A 24,291-nucleotide genomic window follows, 5' to 3' on the forward strand; every position below is an offset into this window, starting at 1 on the left:
CTTATCACACATCTGGGGCAGTGTGGCCCAGTGAAAAGACACTTCACAAGCATCGGGAACTTCCAGGCCCAGCCAATCCCTGGCTGGGGAGCTACGGCCCCTCGGAGTGGCTTGGAGATGAACAAGTGGGAAGAGATGCTCCTTATCATCCTGACGCCGTGACTACAGCAGCGTGTGCGCCGATTTCCTCTCGAGAGAGGTGGCCTGGGCCTAGCGCCTGCCTTCTGTAAGCACCGCTCCTCTCTGATTCACCGGAGCGCACACACCCAATCAGTCGTGACCAATGACCCACAGGCCCCGCCCCCAAGCCCCCCCACAAAACCTCCACGGAAGCGGTGTAGACGGATTTTCATTTCTTTATTAGAAAGAGGCCTCTATCCTATAGCCACCTCTCTCCTTTACTTTACACATTTGTCTTTTGCTCTTTTTTCCCCCTTAGAATACTGTACAGCTGACACAAAAAAAATCCCAATGCAGGAAAATACAAACCGGCATATTTAATCAAAACAAAATCGTATGAAATAATAAGCAAAGTGAAATGTCTGTCAATGGTCTTAATTACAGTACAAACAATATAAATAAAGCATCATTGAGTCATTGTGAAACAAACTTGCTGAATGAGGTAATATAAAAACGACCAAAAAAACCCCCAAAGAAACCAAACCCATCTCTGGATAAACCCCGGGCCACTCTTCCATCTTCTATACATTGTTATTTACAGAAACAGAAAAACGTGCTGAGAGGTGGGCAGAGACTCGGTCGTCCCTGTTCCCTCCGAGAAACGCCTCTCGGGGGTCACCTTTGACCTGCTCGGGCTCCCGTTCAGAAACACACCCCTGACCCCACGAGTACCCCGTTCAAGGTCACGGGCAGGAGAGTGGGGGGCTGTCTGGGGGCAGGACGCGCTCTCGGAACCCGTGTGGCCGTGCCTGGGGCTGGAGCGGCCAACTCCTCCAGCCCTTCCCAGGGCAGTCAGCTCGTGGCTCCCAAGGCTTTGTGCAGTGCCGTGCCCTTGGTCAAGGCCACACGGCCTCCCCCCAGCACATGGGTGCTCAGACCAGGACAGCGGTTGCAGCCTCAAGAGTTTGATCTATTTCAGACAAAAGCCCAGTTGGAGGAGGACACCGCTGAGGTTTTTCAGGGTTTGGAGAAGGCATTATCTCTAACCTCGAGACGTGCGACGTGCCGTAGAACAGTTTCTAAAGACACCCATCGCCTGTGCACCACGAACAGCCCGATCCTCACTCAGGTCTGCCCGTGCGCCCTGGGGCGGGACGGGGAGGGCGTGATGTGCTCCTGGGAGCGGTCAGTGAGGGCTAACTCCCCGCTCGGGCTCCAGCTCATGCACCCGTGGGCCCCTCTGTCCTCTGACCCTCCAAGAGCCCAGGCAGGATGACCCTTTCCCCCAGGCCACTCAGTGGAATGTCAGCTGCAGAGCTAGGTGCAGTGGTCATCAGCTGGGCTGCCCCCAGGGCCTTTGAAAGAGGCTGGTCACTCAGGCTCTCTACATCCGGGCGCTAGACAAGGGGTGGAAAGCCCTTCGACGTCCTTCGTCAAGCCTGGACACTCACCAGCTTACCCGGGGCATCACCGACTACGTGAGCTTCTAGGGGTGGGTGCCACATCCTGTTACTCGAGTTTGGGCCAACTCAGATATTCGCTTCCCAGGCCATCATGACACCATCTGGCACGGGGAGATCAGGGCACACTCTGATTTGGGGGCGGCTGCTCCCAACACCTGGTTGCTCCGTTTGGAAGATTCCCCAAAGCTCTTATATCTAGGATGGTTCCTTTCTTTCACCTGCGTCTCAAGATGAAGGACGAGGAATTCCCACTGACTGAATTCTAGACTAGACCTCGCTTGGCTTTGACAGGCAAGTCTCTATCCTACGGCGCCATCATGACCCCCAGGGGGCATTCTCTGCAGAAGCCACACACCTGGCCCATGAAACACAAGCCCCGAGCTGACCTGTCGCACCCCGATGAAGGTGGCTTGCCCCGCATGGGCCCCGCAGCCGCCGGGTGCCGGGTGCCACCTGGCCAGACCCCTAGCTTGTCTGTCCGCTTGGCAGGAGCGGCTCACGGAGGGTCACTGCTGGGCACGCCTGCCTCACCCTGCCCGCCTCCGGGCACCGCAGGCCCTTTGCATGGGATGAGGCCTCGGACAAGGGCGTTTTTACCAACCAGGTGCGAGCCCCAGAAACCAACGCCGTCCTCTGAGAGCAAAACCAGCCCCCGGCCCCAAATGAAATGCGGAAAGGAGAGGCTTTCAAATCTGTGGTCCTGAATCCTTACTTTGGGAGGATGTTTCCCACACCGATGAAACCGAATTACTTCTAGAACTTGGGCATTTTAAAAATCACGGACTAAAACCCAGACCTTGTGGTCTCACGGAATCCCGTGCTGATGAAATGTCCCTACCTCCCACTCTGGCCCACACTAAAACACTGGAACTGGGAAGAAGCATCACTCTGTGCTCAAAAAGCAGCAGACATCAGAAATGAAATGGGGAATCCATTAATATTGCTTAAAAAAAAACTCTGTAAGGACAGCCTTTCTCCTCTAAGGGGAAGAACATCTGTGTTTTTGAAATACGAGTTCTAAGCTGTCACCTGTCCCTTCTTCCTGGAGGGGGGCAGGGGAGGGCCCGGCGGGGGCCTGCTGACCCTGAGCCGCACGGATGCTCTCTCCTCCCCAGCCGCCTGGCCGTTCTGGCTTCCAGGGATCACCCTGGGCCGCGGTGGAAATAAAAGCCTGACGCTGTTCCTGTCTGCTCGAGGGACTGACCCACTCCTTCTCTCTTCTGAGTAATGAAGCAATTCAACGTTTTGACTGAAAGGCGACCTGGTTGAGATGCTTGAACCACGAAGGACCCATCAGGGTGCAGGGCACGGAGCAGGGCAGGGAGCCCACCCCACCCCTCAGTGGGCCAGGTGGGGAAGCCAGACCCCTGCCCCCGTGAGCCACACACCTGGGGGGCCTGGCCGGGCCACAGCAGGAGCGGGGCCCACACCAAAGACTCACTGACCACAGGCTTCCAGAAGAAAGCCGCTTGGGAATTCAAAAAAGCAACGTGTCGATAATGGCCCGAAGTGAAAAAAATCCAAGTCTGGATGCCAAAGGCCCTTATTTAGCTTTTTGGTGAAGGATGAGGGTGAAAATCACTTGAAGACAGTACTTCACAGTGTGTGAAGCCCACGTTTGAGGAGGCAGTTAGAAATAAATTGTATTTCCTGGGAAAGAAAGATGTGTATCTTCAGCATATTTCTATTTGAATTCCTTCCTGACTGCTTTTCAATTTGTTTGCTTGAAGGACATAAATACAATCCAGGGGAGTTCTAGAAAGTCATGCCGACCTTGTGGGGCGCGTGAGGGATGGAAATAGAGCAGGTGGGGGAGGGGGAAACAGCCCATGGAGGGGTAATGGATTTGCTTGCCCATTATCTTTGCCTTTTGAGAAGTTTGGGAGCCTAGATCACACTTACTTGTAGAAGCTCTGCATTGGTGCAAGGCTTCTGAACCTCCCTAGGTGGCAATGTGGATTTCTTATTTCCAGAACCTTCTAAATGCGAGGAGGAAGGGATGGCAGAGCTGGAGCCACGGTGACCCATGTCACCCTGGAGCACAGCCCGGGCTGGGGGCCGGGCAGGACCCGATGGCCGCCGCCGAGGGGGGAGGATGCGTCCACCAAGCGCAGGCGCAAGACAAGCCGAGCGCCAGCCTCAGAAGGGAGAGTAGCTCAGCGCGGTGCTTGCTCACTGTGCAACCGTCCACGCCAAGCAAGAGGCCGCAGGGCCCAGAGGTCTGCCAGTAAAGCGTGCTCTTCAGCAAGCTCAGCACCCAGTGTGGACAGCAGCTTCCTGGTGGCTTCTGAAGAGTGGGAGGCCTGTCTGAGCCAACAACCCAACAGGGTGTCGGACAGAAGGGGTTTTCTTGGGCCTCAAGTGACCTTAGTGAATGCATGAGGGTAAGACTCAACCTTTCCTTTGCCTCCGGGAAAGCAAACTCAGACTACAAAAATCGGGGATGAACGCCAGGAAGTGGGGTGTGGCTCACCCCTTGGGAGCGGGGCTCTGTGGGCGTCGGGGCTCACAGAGAGCCTCACCCCTCCTCTGACGCTGCTTCCCGCCCGCGGGGGTCGGGGAGGGCCCTGCTGGCTCAGCAGGGGGGAGGGGGGCTGGCGAGCATGTTGTCCCGGGCTCCCCAGGGCGCCGGCTTGAGGAAGCAAGCTCTCCGGGCAGGCGCTCTGGCTTTGGGGCCGTCGGCATTTCTGTTCTTAATGAACCCTTCCATTTCCTGAGCATCTAGCCCTGGCGGGGTGTCTGGCTGGCAGCGATCACACCGATTGGAAACCAACCGGTCATCGGATGCTGCAAGGCCACCCCCCCCCAGTTTCACAGCTGAGGAAAGAGCGCCCCAAAGCTGGGTACCTGGCCAGGGCCACCCAGGAGGGGCCGCAAAGCCGAGGCCGGGTCTGCTCAGCCCCAGGGCCGTCCTTGTCATCACTGGATCCTGTTCTCCCCTCATCACGTCAGTGACCGCTCCTTCACAGATGGAGAGAATGACCCTGGGAGGGTGCAGATGTTATGAAACTGGGAAGACTGGTCCTGAGGCCAGATGGCAGAGGCTGGGTGTAAGCCGACCTCACCAGGCTAGACAAAACTTCAAAAGACAGGCGGAACAGCAAGGCCCTGCCTCGGTGCCCAGGCTCACGGGCAGAGAATGGGCTCCTTTTAGGATTCTGGTCAAGAGTAATCCAACAAGAGCCCTCCACAGCCCTGGGATCAGCAAGCACCCCACTGCCTTCCCTTGCTCTCTGGGATAGTCACACAGCGTGCTCTTACAGGGAGACATGGAACCGCGCCTGCTCATGGGGCCCAAGACTCATGAACATGTCACTCACTCACCCTCGAGCTGCTCATCTCCTGGGATGACAGGAGACAGGAGGGGCCGGGGCCCCATGACTGGGGCTCTGGGCTTGGTGAGCCATCTTCTCACCAGACCTGGGAGTCTGCTCTCACAGGATCAGAATCGAGGCTCCTTCCTCTGCAGGGCTTCTGTGGCCAACAGACGGAATCCGGCCAGATGGGGAAGCCGCCCTCCCCGGTGCCCACGTGCACCTCTGCCTACCCTACCCCAGCAGCTGGTGTCAAGTTCAGGGGCATTTACTTCTGAAGAGAAAAGGCTACGAGGATGATGCAGTGGTGTCTTCCGTGGGAGCAGACAGTGACAACTTGGCCGCCTTCCTGAGCTGGTCATTTCTAACACCAGCCCTTGTGGCTCTTTGCTTCCCTGCCTGAGCGTTAGCAAGGCTTTAAGATGGGAATGAGAGCATTCTGCCGGTGAAGAAAGGCCTTCTGGTGTGACGCTGAAATACAGGCAGATCGGCCACCAGCCACCTTTATTTTCGAGGAAAACCCTTGACACCCACCACCGCCCCTGCCCTGCTGCCCAAACTCAGGCTCAGGAAGGCTGGCCGCCTCCTGGCGCAGATCAACATTGCTAAAAGTAGCGGAAGAGGGGTCAAGTTTTCTGAGAAGGAATCAATGAAGTCCCCGTGCCGGAGAGCGTGAAGGGAGAAAAAACAAAAACAAAAACAAAAACACCCCCCCAAACCAATCTGGCATTCAGGTCGTGAAAGGCTAAGTGAAAAAAGAAGTCATTTGGGAAAATATTATATTATAAACACATATAATAATATGTACACACTCATATACATCTCAAAGAGAAGCCTTACAAGGAATTCCGTTTCTTTTCAAAACAAGGCTTCGCTATATGATAGAGCATTCCTATAGTGGGAATTAACTACAGTGAAATAATTTAAGAATTTCATTTATACTATATCTGCGTTCACTACATAAAGTCTATGCTAAAGGCTGTGCGGAGGCGGATGTGGATAGCTGGGTTAGAACAGTAACGCGTTCTTCAAAAATAGGCAGACATTTTTTTTCCTATTCACATTTAAAATAACTACACAGTGATGAAACACAGAATTAAAAGTCGTGGGGGAGGGGGTGGGGAGGGAGGATTAGGGACCTGTTGTCAAGGCTCTCAGCCTCGCGGCTTCTGCACCTGCTGTTCCCGGAGCCTCCTGGCTTCCACGCAGCGGAATCAAGGTTACAAATGTCCATGAAACACTGACCCACATATAAATTCTGTGTAAAGCTTTATTTTTTCCCCACCTACTTAAATTTTTTTTTCTCTTAAAAAGTGAAAGAAGAGGAAAAACTTACAAAATAGAAGGTTTAATGTAGGAGAGTAAGGGACCCGCCTGGAGGCTGCCGGGCAGACGTGGCCGGGCGGACGTGGCCCTGTTCCTGTGCGGCTGCAGGGCCAGGGTCGCCTGCCAGGGGGACAACCCTCTTCTCGCTCGGACTTGTTAAAGGGCTCCAGGCACGGCCCACCCCTTCCTTTTTCACCTAAGGTGTCTCGATCTGGTTTTTACTGCATTTGGCCACCACGCTGAAGGTGGCGGAAGTCTCAAGCCGCCCCACACCTCGGGGACGGCAGGTCAGGTGACCAAGTAAAGGAGACAGAGGGCCTGGCCGCCCAGGGAAGTGTTAGCGATGCCCGCGGGCCAGCCGGTGCCCCCGAGCTGTGGGCGGCCGGTCATGGCCTGCCTCTGCCCAGCTCCCGGGGCCGGGACTCAGAAACTCATCCCGGGCTTCCCCACGGCCCCTTCCTCCAGGCTGGCAGAAGCGGCATCAGATCTAAATAATGCGAAATCACATGCCTCCTCCCCGTCCCCTCTTCTCTCACAGGACCTAAGTGTCTTCTTTTTCTTTCTCGATTTTAATAAGCAAACTGTACCACCATCTTCTTCGGGTAGGTTCCTTTTTCAAAGCTGTCGATCACAGTAATGGAAGTGTTTGCTGCTGGGAGCGCTTTCCATGTACGATGATCTGTAACCCTCTTATCTCAACTAGTTGCACGTTATTAGTTCACATCCAGTTCAATTTATAAATTAACAGAGGTGCCATTTGTCTGTACAAAAATCAATGCATATTTATGAACTTCTTTTATTCAAATAGATTTTCACAATCTTAGCTAAAGACATGACACAGAAGCCTGTGGGACACTCCGGTGTGGCCTGGCAGTGACCGAGACCCAAGACATCCACCTTGGCAAAAGGAAGTAAAATATCTCTTAGGTTGGGGGGATGGGGAATAGCCTTTTATGCCTTTACTGAGTTTACGACATGGCCTCAAAATGTTATTAGCTTGAATTCGTGATTTCCTTTTGAATTTCTGACTTACTCTTACTTATTTTTTCCGTTTTGTTTTTGCACCAAGGAGACTCCAGTCAAATGATACTCAGCACCTGATTCCCTCTCTTTGGACTGAAAAATTAAACAGATACTAAATTATGACAGTGAATTTAGAAAGGAGAGCTCCAAGGGCTCGAAAGAACACGTCTGGGATAATATGATGCTTCTAGGAAGTATGGCAATCACATCGTGGCAACCATCAGAGCGTGCTGCGTAACTACCTCCTCGGCTAATGTGCTTTCTTCTCGGTGATGACTAATCATGTTCTATTAAACAGCGGTGATGCTGGAAGAACTCAGCTATACAAGTGTAATGAAGCCGGTATTCTCCGTGGGCAGATTAGCTACAACGGGTTTGACACATACCATCATAGGGGCTGCAAACCTGACAAACTCTGCTTGCTTCTGATTTATGCCGTCAAGCTCCTCGGAGAGGAGATGAAATCGAGTGTTCCGCCTGGTAGAGGTGAAATGTACTGATGTGCTTAAGTGCCAGTTAAGGAGAGTTACCCTCCTCCTCGCTCCTCGCCTCCCCTCCCCCTCTGGTCCCCGGCCCTCGCGCCGCGCTCCGTGTCTCCAGGCCGCGGACGGCCGGGCGCTATCGTCGGCAAACCAAGGCCCACCGGGCGCTCCTGCTTGTCGTTGGGCAGTTTATGAAAAGGAATCTGCTGGGCAGCCTCCTGGCCCCCTCTTCGCCCCACGAGGACAGTCAGGTTTTGTGACCTCGCGTGGGGGGAGGGCGGGTGACCACCGGGAAGAGGGTGGGACGGACGGGACTCACGTGTGGTGGCTTCCGCGAGAGAGGGCGCGCGGCCCTCAGATGATGGTGGGCACCCTCCCGCTGCTGTTGTTGCGGTTATTGTTCTTCCGGGACAGGTTGGGCGTGGCCATGAGCACGAAGCGCTCGTCGGGGCAGCCGTACTGCAGCAGGACGTCGGTGCACTCCTGGCTGGAGGCCTGCCGCGCGTAGGCCAGCGCCGTGTTCCCGTGGGCGTCCCGGGCCATGACGTCCACCCCGTACTGCGGAGGCAACAGAGGGCCGTTAGGGCCCCGGTGGGGGGCGGCGCAGCTCGGGCAGGGACGCGGACCCCCGGGGACGGGCTACAGAGGAGCCGGAGGGGAGGCAGACGGCCCGTGCCACAACCCGCCCCACGGCGTGCTCTTTGAGAGAATGTGCTATTCGGGGTGCCCGGGTGGCTCAGTCGGTCAAGCGTCTGCCTTTGGCTCGGGTCATGATCCCAGGGTCCCGGGATCGAGCCCCGCATCGGGCGCCCTGATCAGCGGGGAGCCTGCTTCTCCCTCTCCCTCTGCCCCTCCCCTCCTGCTCATGCTCGCTCTCTAATAAATAAAACCTTTAAAAAAAATCATGTGCTCTTTACAAGTAAAAGCCCCTCCTGTCTGCAGCAGACCAAGGATAATTCTCGTGTTGCTATTTCTATTCTGACTTTCCAATTATAAAAACAAAAAATAATCACTTCTTGATCTCAGAGGTGATTCCTTTCCCTTGTAGGAAATACACATGTAACACGTAAGAGCACAGGAAAGTCAGCTACTACCGTGCGATTTGGTCCGACCGCTGGCAAGTGCTTCCCTCCGCGCCCGCCAGGCACCTCGCAGCACCAGCTCTCTGCCACCTTCCATGGGGACCCGCAGTGGCCGAGCCCCAGAGGTGTGCAGGCTGCCCCCTGTGGCCCAGGCTGTGCCCTGCTCTGCACACTCTCCCTTCCCTGTCCCCATTCAGGCTTTATGACAAATGCTTCCATAGAAATTGAAGAAATAATTTTCCCTAGTAGAAGTTAACCAGAACAGGGCGCCTGGGTGGCTCAGTCGTTAAGCGTCTGCCTTCGGCTCAGGTCATGATCCCAGGGTCCTGGGATCAAGCCCTGCATTGGGCTCCCTGCTCAGCGGGAAGCCTGCTTCTCCCTCTCCGATTCCCCTTGCTTGTGTTCCCTCTCTCGCTATGCCTCTGTCAAATAAATAAATAAAATCTTTAAAAAAAAAAAGAAGTTAACCAGAACAGTCTAGAAGAAGCCCTTTGGTAAAGTCCTACCATATCAAACATCGAACTCTGGGTCCAGTATTCCTGTGTCTGGCCAAGGCAAAACCACATAAACTAGCTGTGTCCTCGCTCTCCACCCCACTCCAAAACAAAGATGCTGGGAGTCTGTTGTAAAAGGAACGAGAGGGACACCTCCAGCCACGCTTGAGCCAGAGGGGTCATGAGAAACACGAACTCTGCAGACACCCTGGCCCCTGGCGGGCAGAGCGTGTCCCGCTCACCTCCTCCCTCCCTTTACTCAGTCCTCGGGGGGGTCCTCGGGCAGGGGAGCCTGAGAGCCGGGGGCCTCCACACCGAAATCCCCCATGCCCTGCCCGCATTGCTCCCCGCCTTCAGACCTGTGACCCTCCACAGGAGAGATGCCCGCAGAGCAGAACAAGGCACCCCCGGCATCTGAGCACGGTGCGCTGGGTGACCTACCCAGATCAGGAGCTGCGCCAGGACCACGTTGCCCTTCCGGCAGGCCAGGTGCAGCGCTGTGCGGCCGTCCCCCTCCCCGCAGGTCTCGTTCACCTCCTCCCGGGAGCCATGCGCCAGCAGCAGGATGACGGCCCGCAGGTCCTCGTCGGCGGTGGCCCGCAGCAGGTGCTGGCCCAGGGACAGCTCTGTGCAGGGCGGCGGCGCCAGGAAGAGCTTCTGCTCGTACTTGGCCCGGATCCACCGCTCCTTCTCGTCCCTGCAAGGGCCACCACACGGGCACGATCACCGCCAGAAGGACAACCGGGGCCGAAACCCCCCTCTGCTCCAGAACCTGGTGGTCCGGAGGCCTCAGGGCAGAAATGCATAGTGGGAGAGGAGTGTCCTCACAGAGCACAAGGAAGCCCCCTGAGGGACATGTTTCCCAGATCGGGGTCCCGGCCCAGCAGCATCAGCACCACCCAGAAACTTGTTAGAAATGCAGATCCCCAGGCTCTGCCCCTGACCTCCTGAATCAGAACCTCTCGGGGAGGGGGGTTTCTGACGCCTGAAGGTGTGCACAGAGGCCCTTGGCCTTAGGTTCTCATGTGATTTCTTTTGGTTTTCGTGCAGAAGCCGTGGCCAGAGGAACCCCCTTCCTGCCCGAGGTCCGACGCAAGGCAGGACGGCCCGGAGGCCCGCTCTCCTGTAAGCAATGACAACTTCTGGTTGGGATTAGAGGACCCTGCTGGAGTTCAGGCCAGGGGACCGGATGGCCAGTGGGCTCCCCCCACCTGGGTGTGACCTGGAACTCTTAGCTCTTAACTCATCCGGGCAGGGAGTGTGTGAACTCCCTGGGGTCCCCCAGTGCTTCAGTTAAGGAACATCTTGTTACAGACCCACGTCTGAAACCACAGAGACCCCAGTGGGGAGGTCTGGCAAAGACAAGCAAACCAACTCAGTTACGACTGGGTTTTGAAATCTCTCTGGAGACCTGAGGAAGGCTGAAGTGGAGAGCGTCAAGGTGTTTGGGGGTCCAGCCCAGGAGACGAGGCGGGGGGCCTGGGGCCAGAGCTGAGCTAAGGGTGCAGGAGGGGATGACACCAGGGAGGAGAGGGCAAGGGCTTGGAGACACAGACGGCAACGAGCTGCAGCGGGTGCCCCTGCCCCAGGAGCTGCGGCCTGCTAGGAACATGCCTCCTGAACTGGGGGAAGAGGGGTCCACGTGGGACAGGATGCTGCTTATGACATCCGGCAGGAGGGCTGGGCATAAAGAGGAGGGGGCAGAATGGGAAGAGAAGGTAGAGAGAGAAAGGAAGAAACCAACTGCAAGGTGTGTTCGTGGGTTTTGGGGGTGCGAGAGACACTGAAAACACCTCAGGAATCCTCGCAGCTCTGCAGCTCGCCTGGGGCAAAGAGGAAGGGCAGGAGCCCAAAGGGGGATTTCACTAGTAGCTCTGGAGGCGAGCGAGTCTGGGGGGCGTGCAAGTCTGGGGGGGCGAGCGCGCCGGGGTGGGGGCGGGTGGGGCGCCGCTAGCCGGACAGATGCTTTTTGATGAGGACGATGAGAGATGAAAGGACAGCCCTGCAGAGCAGAGTGACTGTCATTACCGAGACTTAAATAACACACTGCTTCACCACTGCCCCCTCCTAAAATCCAGCATCTCCCCGCCCCCGGGAGAAGAATCAGGGTACATAGCTACACACCACACAGAGAATCACTTAGGGCCTCCTCGATACTCTAGAAAGAAAACTCATTAACCGTGACATTTTTCCTTCCGAAGTACAGAAGAAAGGCCTTGTTTACACCTTTTACCCGTGTTTACATTGCTCCTAGTGATCTAGTGTCGGGTTAGCCCTAATCTGTTTTTAAATACTTAGGCAAACAAATTCTTCCAGGAGTAAATCTGGATTAGTTTTGCTTCACTTCCTGGTACATGCGAGCGACCCCACAGTGACCCCCGACCCTTTTCATGGGGAGATTTCCAGGGCAAACACTCGGCTACAGCTGAGAACCCACCCCACACCCACACCCCACCGGGGACTCTGTGGCGGGAGGCAGCCCGCACCCTGTCCCTGTCCCTACTTGGGACAAAATACAAGCACAAAAGCAACGGGCAGGAGAAAGAATACTCCAAACAAATCGTGTTTCTCATGGTATTAAAAAAAACCTTATTTAAAATGTATTTAACATACGTTGATGCATTTCATAAATCACCAAAGAGAAGGAGCAAAACGTGAATGCAATGAAAAGGGACAGTGGGGAAGGATGCGTCCAGATTTTCAAGTTCCAGTTTGCTAACTCTCGTTTTTGGGGGTAGGCATTAAAATCAGAACTGTTTTATTCTGCTCTGCTGGATTTTAATGCGCATTGCCAAATCACCCAGGGATAAAACAGAGAACCGAACACGGTAACTATCATCCTCACTGTAATTATCCAATTCTCTTTTTAATATTCGGATGCTCCAGCCTAAGACAAGACAGACAGCCCGCAGCTTCTGAGCCCCGTCTGGCGGCCGGCGTGTTCTCCCAGGGAAGTGAGGGTGCCTTTCTGGACTGGGGTCGGGTCACCCCACAAACAAGCTCACCTGGCTTCATGGAAATCGACACGTGTCTCAACGATTGTTCTGTTTATTAAACTGTTCCCTGCTTTTCAAAGTTGGTGCTGTTTACAATACGTCACAAGGACCGATGCAGATTTTAGGGAGCTGAATACTATCTTGGGAGCTTCTTCAGGAGGAAGACTCTAATGTTATGTGTGTGAAATTAGGAACAGGCTTTTGGAGAGGGCTCCTGCAAGGGAAGGCCCAAGGCTTGAACTCTTCACGGCTGGTCCACCTGCGACCCCACAGAGCTGCAGCGAGGTGACTATTACCAATAGGGTTTCAGAACCTCCCCCAACTCAAACACAGGGAACAGGCTTGCTACAGGGGGCCGTCCCCGAAGGAGAACTGCAAGGACATGATGGGGACCGCCTCTTCCAGCCCCACTCCACCTGGTCCCCCCAGAGCTGTTTTAACGTGTGGCTTTTGTCGTGTGGTGGAACCAGGGCTCTTCACCAAGACTTCTTTGCCGTTCAAAAACAGAAGCTTCCCACGCTGGCTCCTGGGCCCCGCAGGATTGCAGGGCGCCAGTGTTATTCTGAGACGAAGAGGGACCAGACGGCTAAGGGCTTCGTGCCTGCCCCAGGTGCACGGCAGCTTGTAGGAGCGGGGAGCTCCGACAAGGGCATGTGGGTCTTGCTAATTCAGGAAGCCGTTATCTAGAACCCAGGTCCCCTGGTCACCGCGCACCCTGGCAACCGAGGGGGTAACCTTCGCCCTGGGCGCTTTCCACAGTGGCCAAGGGCGGGACAAGAGAACCGCCAGGACTGCAGGGCCCTGGTTTTCGGCAATGGAGATGTGGCGTCTATGTGCCTGCCTTGTTCCTCCCCCTTGCAGTGTGGACTTCCACACCTTCGGGGACCCCCTGGGCCCTGTTGCCTCGTCTGTAAAGTGGGTAAGTGACGACTGCAGCAGGGCGGGCGCAGGGCCGAGGCCGCCTGTTTGGAGTGTGCGCTGGCCAGAAGTCGGGGCTGTTGGTGCCGTCACGATGGAGCCATAGAGAGTCTCTAATGATGCACAGCTGCTATCGAGCATCTGGGAGCTCACCCATGGGGGTGACACGTGGGACAAAGGGGGGCCGATGGCACGGGGGCCCGTGGGGGTCAAATCCGGGCTGTCAATGCGCTGGGCAGGGTGAGGTGGGGGCCCTTGGCCACGGGCCCTGACAAACCCATCGGCGCCCTGTGACTCCCCCACAACCTACCACGGGTAGAGGGGCTTGGGATGCTGGGCCAGGGGTGCCCGGCTGGTGTGAAGGGCCCCGTGGCTGTCAGGGTGTCTGGGGCCAAGCATGGTTAGCCCCCGTCCACAGCCTTGAGATGTCTGATGTCTTCCCGGGTGCTACGGACTGAACTGTGTCCCCCCAAATTCATATGCCGAAGCCCTAACCCTGATGTGTCCGCATTTGGAGACCAGGACTCTAAGGAGGTCACTGAGGTTCAGTGAAATCATAAAAGTGGGGCCCTACTCCACTGGGACCGGTGTCCTTACGAGATGAGGAAGAGACACAGGGATCTCCGTCCGTGTGACGGCACCCTCTGCAAGCCAAGAAGAGCTCTCACCGGAAACCAACCCTGGCACCTTGACCTTGACCTTGCAGCCCCCAGAGCTGTGAGAAAATACATCTCCGTCATTACAGCCACCTGCTCTATGGTCCTCCGTTTGGGCAGCCCAGTCTGACTAACATCCTGGACGACCACAGTCTCCATCACTGTCATCTGGCTTCCGTGCCCACAGTTAATACATGAAAGACAGACACTCTGGTAATGACTTCTTTGCTACGAGAATATTCTAAACCATTTGCCCCCAGAAACCAGGATGCCAAAGCACAAATACGCTAATTGTTACTCTGATGTCCCAGTCTCACTTCTGGGATCCCCCGCTTGTCTTGGCCGAGCCTTTCATTTTCCCCAAGGAAGGCCAGTTCAAGAGCAGCGTGGCTAGCAACAGATCACTTCACCTCATCCCAATCCCCTGGAGGCCCGCTGCTCACAGCCTCTGTTAGCTAATGAGCTAAAAAATGACTTATTGGCATGGCCGGCCGTCAGCAGAAAGAAGGAGGCCCAGCTCCTCATTTGAGCTCCGTGCTGACACACCTTTAAATAAATCAACCGCATGGGAGCAAGAGAAAATGAGAGAACAGGCAACTCATCAGAAGAAAGACACTGACCCAATCCCCAAAAATAGAAAGAAAACATACAATTGAAGGTGCAGTAGTAAACATTTTCTTCTCTTCCTGCCTGAAATGAAACCCCTTTGTGAGGGGGCCCGCCCCCTCCTCCTGCCCAGGGGCCCAGGAAACTGCCCGGTGCGTGAGCTGAGTCGTGGGCCGGCCAGGTACTGAGCACAGGACTTGGGGATCAGAGGACAGGGAGAGGCCCGGTCCCTGGAGCCGTGTGACCACGGCGTCTTACGGGGTCTGCCGGGCTACGATGTGCTCTGGTCCTGCAGCCTGACAGACAAGGCGCTGCCACACTTGACCTTGACAAGGCCGAGGCTCCACGTGTTCCCCAAAGACGACCCCTGGGACGTCCCACCTGCAGCCTGCCTACGTAGTACCTGCTAGACGGAAACAACCCCCCGCACCAGTAAGGACCAGTAAGGGTGCGGGGCGGTGGCGATGCTGAGGGTGAAGATGATGATGATGATGATGGAAACTGGCTTTCTTGAGCATTCCCGGTCACACTGGGCGCATGTTACGTGTTTTCACAAAGGAGCTACATTATCAAACCCTGAGCAGAAGGCACGTGTGATGGCAGAGTTGTGGCTATATTTTGAGAAATGACAAAAAGGAAAGGCCATTTCCTAAAAAGCTTCAGGGGTAAAAAGAGATGGGTCAGTTTTGTCCCAAGTTTCAGAAGAGGTCAAAGGGTGGACAGTCTGCGATGGACGGCTCCTCCAGGTAGGAGGAGGTAGGGCGGCTGGGCTGCGAAGACCCGGGGAGCTCGGAGTTGTCCAGGCAGGACGGGACGTGGAAGGAGGAAGCTGCCAGCGCGAGGCTGGGCCAGAGCGAGGCCCCCGCAGCAACCCCAGCCTTCCAGGTGGGCTTGAGGGACCCGCTGTGGCCTGGACCTTGGCTGGGCCACAGCCCTGCTCCCTCTGGCCCGTACGGGGACCGGGTGGAGCGGGCAGGGCTTTCCAGCCCTCTCCAGCATGGCCCGTGAGCGAGCGCCCGCTGTGCCACCAGTCACTCCCAGGGCCTAGGACTATAAGCCAGGTGATGCATGGGGGGCGGTGGGGGCAGCTTACTCGGCGGACGACACGATCCAGGCTGGAGTCAAGAAAAGGATCCAGAAGGAGGTGGGGCAGGGACACAAATGAGCACTGAGGCTTGCAAAGGAAAATGTGCACGGTCGGGTCGGGGTTGTGGGTCGGGGTGGGGCTTTACCGCGGGGTCTGGGGCCACGACCCAGGGCTGGGGCCACTCAGCGTGTGTGCGTCGCACTAGGCTCCGCCTTAGGTTCCGGGGTCCAGTCGTGGAGTGAGGGCCACCCTGCCTGGTGCTGGCAGGCCACTGCGGTGCTCAGCTCCGGGGAGACATGCGGTCGCTGACGAGCCAGAGGAGACTGGGATAGAAAGTGTCCGGAATCGAAGAATGCTGCCAGGGCGAGACGCAGACGGTGCCAATGACTATGATGGCAAAGACCTCAGCCATGAGGGTCACCTGCCCTCGGTAACAGAAGGGTGTCCTGGGAAGGGCCGGGCGTCCCAGCACCTGGAGCTGCCCGATACCGGGCTGACGCCTTTCCAGCCCCGTGAGCAGAAAGGCTGCCGCGGGAGGCGTCCCGCGTGAATCCGCCAGACCACCGCCCTCCACCTTTGCAGCTATGCACCAAGTCTTGAGCCCCTCATCCTTTCTCCGCCACCGTTTACAAGTCTGCGTGAGCCACGCGGGGGCTTTCGGGGATCGACCCGTGCGCACCTGTTTATACACAGGCCAAGAGTCACTACTCAAATGGCTTGCCTCCGTCACCCAGACTAGGAGCACGACCACTCATGTCACAGCTACTGTTTGGTAAGGACCTCTGATGTGTCAGCCACTGGGCTGAGCTTTTCATAAATTATCCGGTTCTGACGACACCTGGTGACGTATGTGGGTCTTACCCTGTTTCTTTTTTTTTTTTTTTTTTAAGATTTTATTTTATTTATTTGAGAGAGAGAGAATGAGAGAGCACATGAGACGGGGGAGGGTCAGAGGGAGAAGCAGACTCCCCGCCGAGCAGGGAGCCCGATGCGGGACTCGATCCCGGGACTCCAGGATCACGACCTGAGCTGAAGGCAGACGCTTAACCAACTGAGCCACCCAGGTGCCCGGTCTTACTCTGTTTCTGAAGGGAAGAAGGTGAGCCCCAGAGAGGTGAAGGCAGCTGCTCTGGGTCCCCCGCCGGTAAGGGCCAAGCTGCTGACCCTGGGGGTCACCGCCCGAGCTCCTCCAGGCTCCGCTGCCTCCCAAGCGAGGAGACCTGACGCCAGGTGAGCACCTGGGCAGCGGGTTCCAGCCGGGCCCGCGGCACTGCCCCGCCTGAGTCTCTCTTTGGCCATCTCCACAGCTGCTCCCTCTCCGCGGGGAAGGCTGAATCGTGTTACCCAACGGGACAGCGTGAGCCACGCGCTGGCGTGGAAGTGTCATCGGGGTGAAACAGGAGTTCTCTGCTCAGCTCCCCTAGACGTCCTGCACCTGGGCCTGGTACATAGCAGCCACACGCAGCTGGCGGCGGCCGTCTGGGCTGGTGCACGTGGTCTAGAACATTCCCACCGCGGCCCGCACGGGACAGCGCCCTTCCAGACGATCTGTACTTTCTTCCCTCCCATTTTTCTCCTTACCAAAACTATTTGGCATTACAAATACAGAATGAAGAGAAAGGAAACCACACAGAGGTGAGAAAAGTGAGTGCAAGCATCACAGATACCAGGACCCGTGACAGGAGTGTGGTGAGGTGAGGGGCCCGGGGCGCCAGGGCCCCCCAGCAGCTGCGTCCCAGAGGGGCCCTCGGTCACTGTCAGCGAAGAGCCGAGTGCAGGGCAAGTCTCCCGGGCCCATGGGGGGGGGACCCGGAGAGCGAGGAAGAGCCAGGCTAGCCCCCATCCTCAGAGAAGTGTCATCTTGACGCGGTGCCCCGTCTCCACTCCCCACGCGTCGGAGAGCTGGAGGACGCAGCGCACGCAACTGAGATTGGCTGCATTTTAAGTCTGGCAAGGAGGGCTCAGCAGGCTGCCAAGGGGGAGCGAGGTTAATGGGTTGGATTCCCAGAAAGGGCAGTTTGTAGCAAATAACCGCAAAGCTTCTGATAGGCTCTCGGCACTGTTCTGCGGAACCCCAGGAGGTGAGTCATGCGGGGCACGGTCACCGGTGTGGTGACCAGATGCCCCGTCAGGTCCTCGAGGACCTGTGAGCCTTGGAGGATCTGGGCCCAGCCTTCCACTCCGCACCCAGACTTTTGCTGGCTGCCTCCATATGACGCGGACCAGCAACGGCCTTTCCTGAAAGCCCCCTCTGTGTCAAGTCTAATGTGTTCATTTTTATGGGAACCCCTCCCCCCAAGTGTTAAAAGGCCAAGAACATTTTTGGGGGGCCTGTCACTTGTCACATTGTTCTTTTCGGAAACATCTCTCTTCCGCCTTCATGGGCTGGGAGAGGATTTGTCAACACTAATTTTAAAGGAGATTCTGGAGCAGAGTATATGGGAGTGAAGGGCTAGCCTTAGTGGTGAGGAGACACGCTCGGCTTACACGGGGCCGGTGACAGTGATGGGAGAGGGAAGACAGGGCTAGCTAGCAGCAAGGAATTTCCAAAGTGTCTTTCTGCCTCAAGCAAAGCAGGAACTGGGAGGGAGGCACAGAAGGGGGGCTGGAACAATATGTTAGGAAAACAGGGGGCTTCCTCTCTCTGCAGGGGAAGACCCCGGCCTGCTGCAGGCCGAGCACTGAGCACTTGGCTGCCCCTGGCATGCATGCCTTCTCCCCCGGCCGCGTTGCTAAGGGAGGACGGCCAACAAAGACCGATGGATATTTATTCCTTAATTACCGAAAGCTTTTAAGAAACTGGCCACTGTAAATCCCGCATGCAGAGAGCAGGAGGCAACGGACGAGGATTTATGCTCACGGGCCAAAGACAAAATAAATATCCCGCCTGACTTCTGATCAATATTATGAGTGTTTTTGCCAACCTGCAGGGTGTTTTATGAGCTCGGAGGAACAGAACAGAATCATTATTAATTAAATAAAGTCAACTGTATTAGGCTTATTACTTCTGTGAGTCACAGGTAAGGGTGGCCAGCTGCAGGTGTTGGGGGCGGGCGGCTCCGTGGGCAGGTGCCACCCCGGGCAGCCCAGGAGGCGGGAGCACGCGCTAAGGTGCTCTGCATGCCCGGTGCACGCTGGCTCAGGCCCGCTTCGACCCAGAGGCCAGTGGATGAGAGTGCTGGTCCCCATGGGCAGAGCAGGGTCTCACCCCCACACCTCAGTCCGGGGTTCAGGCTGAGTCCTGGGGCCCCTGTGGCTTTGCTTTCATTAGCACTGGGCACCTGCCAACACCCATCTGTTCAGAACCCGGCCAGGCTGAGCAGAAGTATACTCTGGGCTACAGGCAACAGGGCAGATACAACATCATCCCTCTCAAGTTTTGGGACAACTTGCAGGGATTCTCCTTGGAAATCTCAACGTAGGCATAAAGGAGATGTGAGGCCAGGCTACAAGCTCGAGTTGGCCTGGGAAGGGGGAAACATTTGGCTAATTGCGGACCTGACCCAGCTCAATCCTCACAACCTGTTGGTTGTCTACGATGGGCCAGGCAGTCACAAAGAACGGACCCGGGCGTCTCTGGGAGGGCCACGGCTGGCCCTGGAGCCCTTCACCAGGCACCCACCCCCCCTGGGCCTCCGTTTCGCCTCTGGAGAGGCTGGGGGATTTAAATGCCTACTGACTCTGAAGTTTAAGGTCCCGCGGTAACATCGGCTCGAGAGATTGTTGTCAGTGATGGGACAGCGGCGGGCATATGTCTCACTGGGTCCACTGGAAGGAGGGCCTCAGCCTAGCTTCCCATTTGGACAAATACGCCTGCGCAACACACGGCCACTCCCTCGGAGCTCTGGACCATCCATGTGGGGCCCAGCACACTCTCACTGCCGTATGCAGCCACCCGTCCGGGGCCTGTCCAGGTCCACTCCTGCGTGACCTGCAGACACCATCCTGCTGCCACCACCACTGTGGCCGGTGAAGGTGGATCACCGGCCCAGCCTGCGGCCCTCCGAGAGTCACCTGAACTGCCTTTTCAGGCCCCATTCACGGGAAATTAATCCCACAATGGGAGAATCTGCTCATGTTTCTGGTCCCTGGAATTACTGCATGGACCCCCAGGGCCCATCCCCCTCCAACCTTTAAGTGCCCACTTGGGAGGCGACCAATTAGAGAGGGTGGGTGTGCCTGGAAGGGGAGGCGGGGCCCGTCCTCCCAGAGCCCTGGACAGGGGAGAACAGGCATGGGGGCAGGTAGCGGGGGCAAGTGGGGGGCACTGACGGCAGCTCAGAGCACGTCTGACTTTCATGAAAATCCTTCTGAAAACTTGGGGTACTATGGAGAAAGGCGAAACGCCCAGACTCTTCCAGAAGCAGCCACAGTGTTTTTATTTTCAGGATTTCCCCCCATTTTCTCATCTATTATAAAACAACCCAGCAAAACGTGGGAAGTTAAAGGACAAACCACCGTAGTTACAACCACCTCAACTTGCAAACTCTTTTCGTCTTCTGTGCTCCCGTGTCCTGTTCCACTCCCAGACATATAATCTTGTTGGAATTTTAGCAGACACCTTTATTATTCTGTGCAAAGCTCGTTTGGCAAATTCAGTTTGTGACTTAATCTGCACACTGAGTGAGTGTTTTCACATTGTAAGCATGGCTCAGCTACGGTAGCCAGGCACACACTGGATGTTTCCGTACTTCAACATCAGAAAAAATGTCAACAACTGTTTTAGAGCCTAAATCCCGATAAATCTGTGCCAAGCGACAGGGAGCCTGCGCTAGTCAGGTGAGGCGGTCCTCGATCCCGCGTAATGTGGCATGAAACGGGACGCGCCTCGGCAGCCCTCGCGGCAGCCCTGGTGGTAGGACCCCATCACAGCGAATTAAGGTCCCCGTAACAGTGGCTGATGGGATCCGCTTTGCAACATATCGCTCCATAAACAGATAAGGGAAGAGAAATGGCCCTTTTCCTCCACTCGGAATCCTGCGGAATGGATAGAAGCCTCTCCTGTGTCTGCTGCAATGGTCTTTAAACACCAGGGAGCAGACACTCCAGGGCTGTTCATCAACGCAAAACCGAGGGACAGGACGGAGTGACTGCAGAGGGCCAAGCATGACCCAGTGGCTTCCCAAAGACCCGTCCACTAAGTGGTCGTTAAACACGGAGACAGGGAAGGCTGCAGGGTCCAGACTGGAGACACGCTTGCAGAGCTCCGAGCAGGTTTCTAGGAAGAAACAGCCAGCTGGCTTTAAGAACTGCACCCTTTAGCGATATGATGTTTTTAAAGACCCAAGACTAATGATTTTGACAGTAAAGAGTCTTCTTAATGTAGTTTTCCTTTTAATTTTGGGGGGAAGGTGGGGATTGGAATAGTCATGTGGTTTCTTAACGGCCACACAAACAAAACAGATTTTACAAGGGGAAATGCATTCCAGAGGGTATGCAAATGGAAAAGGCATTTAAGATGAGTTTGCATGTTAATTTTTTTCAAAATATGAAAACATAAAAACGTGCTGAAAGATCCTAACCAGATCAGCCATCAGCTTGAGTGACACACTCGGGACGGTGGGGCTGGTCTGCCAGCGACCCTTCATACCAGCCAACATGGACTCCATTCCAACGTAACGGTAACTGAAAATCTATTAAAGACTAGATGTCCCTCTTAGAGAAACCCCAACAGATGAATAATGGCTATTTTTTCTTTCTCAACTGATCTTAAATATTGAACATATCAGACCCAATCTCCACCCCCACAAGGTACTTTCTGTTTCTAAGTTTGGTCATGTGTGTGTGTAGAGGTGATCTTGGGAATGATTCACCACAGTGTATATGTGAATTCTCTAGAGTAAGGAAAGCATGATTCTTTAAGAAGCTAAAGTTAATTCTTTCATGAAAATCACCAACATCTATCTAACTAACTGGATCAGGAGGCAGGAACTGGCCTGATATTTTATTTTCCACAATTGACACAGCGTTTAACTTGCTCAATGTCATTGTCTTTGATAATGCACTGTGACAATTCTGCCCAGCTTCTTCCTGGAGAGGGAATCCTAGAACAGTGGTACAGAGAAGATGTCAGGGGTTCACTAGCCCAGGCTGGCTTCATGGGGGTGAAAACTCTGCACAGGCCCTTGTCCCAAAAGGGGCCCATGCTTGGTGTAATGTTCCACTGTTTTGAAATTCCTGATGGTTCCTGAACAAAGGCCCCACAAATTCTCTGGTTGGTCCTGGATAGTCTAGTTGCTTTACATTGACTGATTTTAGAGAAAGAGAGTGTGTGAGCAGGGCGGGGGGACAAGGAGAGAGAATCTGAAGCAGAATATACACTGAGCAGTGCTGGACGTGGACTCAATCCCACGACCACGAGGTCATGACCTGAGCAGAAACCAAGAGTTGGATGCTTAACTGACTGAGCCACCTAGGGGCCCCCTGGATAGTCCAGTTGCTTTAAAGTATCAGTTGGTGGGGCTCCTGCGTGGCTCAGTTGGTTAAGCGTCTGCCTTTGGCTCAGGTCATGATCTCAGGCTCTCTGCTCAGCGGGAAGTCTGTTTCTCCCTCTCCTTCTGCCCCTCCCCCTGCACGTGCGCGCTCTCGTTATCTCAACTGAAGAAATAAAACCTTAAAAAAAATAAAGTATCGGGGCGCCTGGGTGGCTCAGTTGTTAAGCGTCTGCCTTCAGCTCAGGTCATGATCCCAGGGTCCTGGGATCGAGCCCCGCATCGGGCTCCCTGCTCGGCAGGGAGCCTGCTTCTCCCTCTGCCCTTCCCCCTGCTTGTGCTCTCTCACTTGTGTGCTAGCTCTCTCAAAATAAATAAAAAATATATATTTAAAAAAAAAAGTATCAGTTGGTGGCAAAGCGATCTCTGGTCCACTGAAAAATGGCAAAACATGAACCACGTAATGGAGTTTTCATAAAGCTAAAGTTACACATTTTGGGGCACTTCCTTTTCTGAGGTTATATCCTTCCTATCTTCTAGATGCTAACGTCCTTTTACGAAATGATGGTGACCACAAACAATTTATTATGTGTCCTTAATATGACAAAGGTAGGAACCAGCTACCCTCCATCTTAACTGGGAAGCCCTGGTCCACCCAGCCCCTCTCTGCGGAGAACAGGGGAGCCCTCTGTTCCCACGACCATGCCCTTCCCTCTTTGTCCTCACGCAGTAGGATGTCTGAGGCCTCTAGAAAAAAGGGTTTCTATCCAACATTCACTATTTAAATGAGTCAAAAATCTAGAATCTGGGAAAACAGTAAGGCAGTTCCTCAAAAGATTAAACATAGTATTACTCCCATGACCCAGCAATGCCACTTCTGGGTATATAGGCAGAAAAACCGAAAGCTGGACACTGAAGAGATATTTGCACACCCATGTTCACAACCAACAGCGTTATTCACAACAGACAAAACATGGAAGCAACCTGAGTGTCCATCAGCAGATGAATGGGTAAGCACGAAGTGGTCTATCCATACAAGGGAATACTATTCAGTCATAAAAGGGAATGGGGTCCCACGCTACAGCACTGATGAACACTGAGGACGTCATGCTGAACAAAATAAGCCAATCACAGAAAGACGAGTATTGCATGAGTCCTCTTCTGCGAGGTACCCAGAAGAGTCAAACTCAGAGACAAGAGGTGGACGGGTGGGCGCCAGGGGCGGGGGGAGGGGGATGGGGAGTTCATGTTTAATGGGGTCAGAGTCTCAGTTTGGGAAGGTGCAAAAGTTCTGGAGAAGATGGGGGTGATGGTTGCACAACAATGTAGACATATTTAATGCCACAGAACTGTACACCTAAAATTGATTAAAATACTAAATTTTATGTCTATTTTGTCACAATTAAAAACTACTCCAGAACCGGAGTGCTGTCCTGTTCCCCCCACGTCCAGACACCACTGTGTGAGACTCAGGTTCTGTGCCTGTATCATGATGGGTCCTACTATTAGACCCAAGTAACTTCACATCAATAGAACGGTGTTACTGACGATATGCGGTCCATACTCCGTTTTCCCCAAGCGACCCCCAACCCGGAGAGCCGAATGTTTCTTCCAGCCCGAAGTCGTTCCTGGAGGCCATGCCACATCTGATTGCTCCGCACCTCCATCTCCTTTACTCTGACGGTCCTCCCAAATCCCTTCCCTCTTTCTGGTCTTGAGTTACATGGGGACTTTTGAGGAGTCTGAGCAGTTCAGATTACACACTGTCCCCCAATCTCGTTTTGTCTGATTCAGTTCAGGTCACTTACTTTTGGTGAGGACACTAGACACGTGCCCACTGCTCCCCCCTCCCCCATCACATCGGGAGGTACAAACTGGGGGGTGCTCCCATTACCGAGTCTGAGCACAGGTGAAACAGTGGCCCCCAGACCTGTCCTTTGTCCAGAACCTTCTCCCCTTTATAACTAACAAGTGACCTGGGGCTGATCCCTTGAGACACTGCACCTCCGGTTCCTCAAGACGTTTCCCCAAAGCGCATGGCCTGACGATGCCTACAGAGTCAGCTGTTACGTCCTTGGAGACAAGACAGAGACTTCCCAATTCTGTCAGTCCTTCTCTGATTATTAGTTGGCATTTTCTATAAAGAAGAGCCACCCCCGCCCCATACCTCCTTTTGGGAGCATCATCACAGACCCACAGGCTTTGAAAAAGTCCCTGTGTCCTCGAATCTACGACGGCCATTATTCTTTCTGAGGCTTACGCTGCTCCAGGGCTGGCCACGGGGCACCTCCCG

The 24,291-nt window shown here is 54.9% G+C and overlaps 1 protein-coding gene across 7 annotated transcripts in view; it reads right to left on the bottom strand.

The window, feature by feature from the left end:
• Positions 1–485: 485 nt before the first annotated feature.
• The window catches only part of AGAP1 (ArfGAP with GTPase domain, ankyrin repeat and PH domain 1), a 524,731-nt gene continuing 500,925 nt past the window's right edge, over positions 486–24,291 (bottom strand). For all 7 annotated transcript variants that reach the window (XM_035006807.1, XM_035006806.1, XM_035006805.1 and 4 more), the window contains 2 exons: positions 9,746–10,001; positions 486–8,286 (listed from right to left, as the gene is read on the bottom strand). In XM_035006807.1, coding sequence (XP_034862698.1) covers positions 8,083–8,286; positions 9,746–10,001 — 460 coding nt within the window. In that variant the 3' untranslated portion in view covers positions 486–8,082. The remainder of the gene's footprint in view (positions 8,287–9,745; positions 10,002–24,291) is intronic.

The sequence above is a fragment of the Mirounga leonina genome, unplaced genomic scaffold, assembly GCF_011800145.1.
Source record: "Mirounga leonina isolate KUSES-001 unplaced genomic scaffold, KU_Mleo_1.0 Mir_151, whole genome shotgun sequence".
Classification (NCBI taxonomy): Eukaryota; Metazoa; Chordata; class Mammalia; order Carnivora; family Phocidae; genus Mirounga; species Mirounga leonina.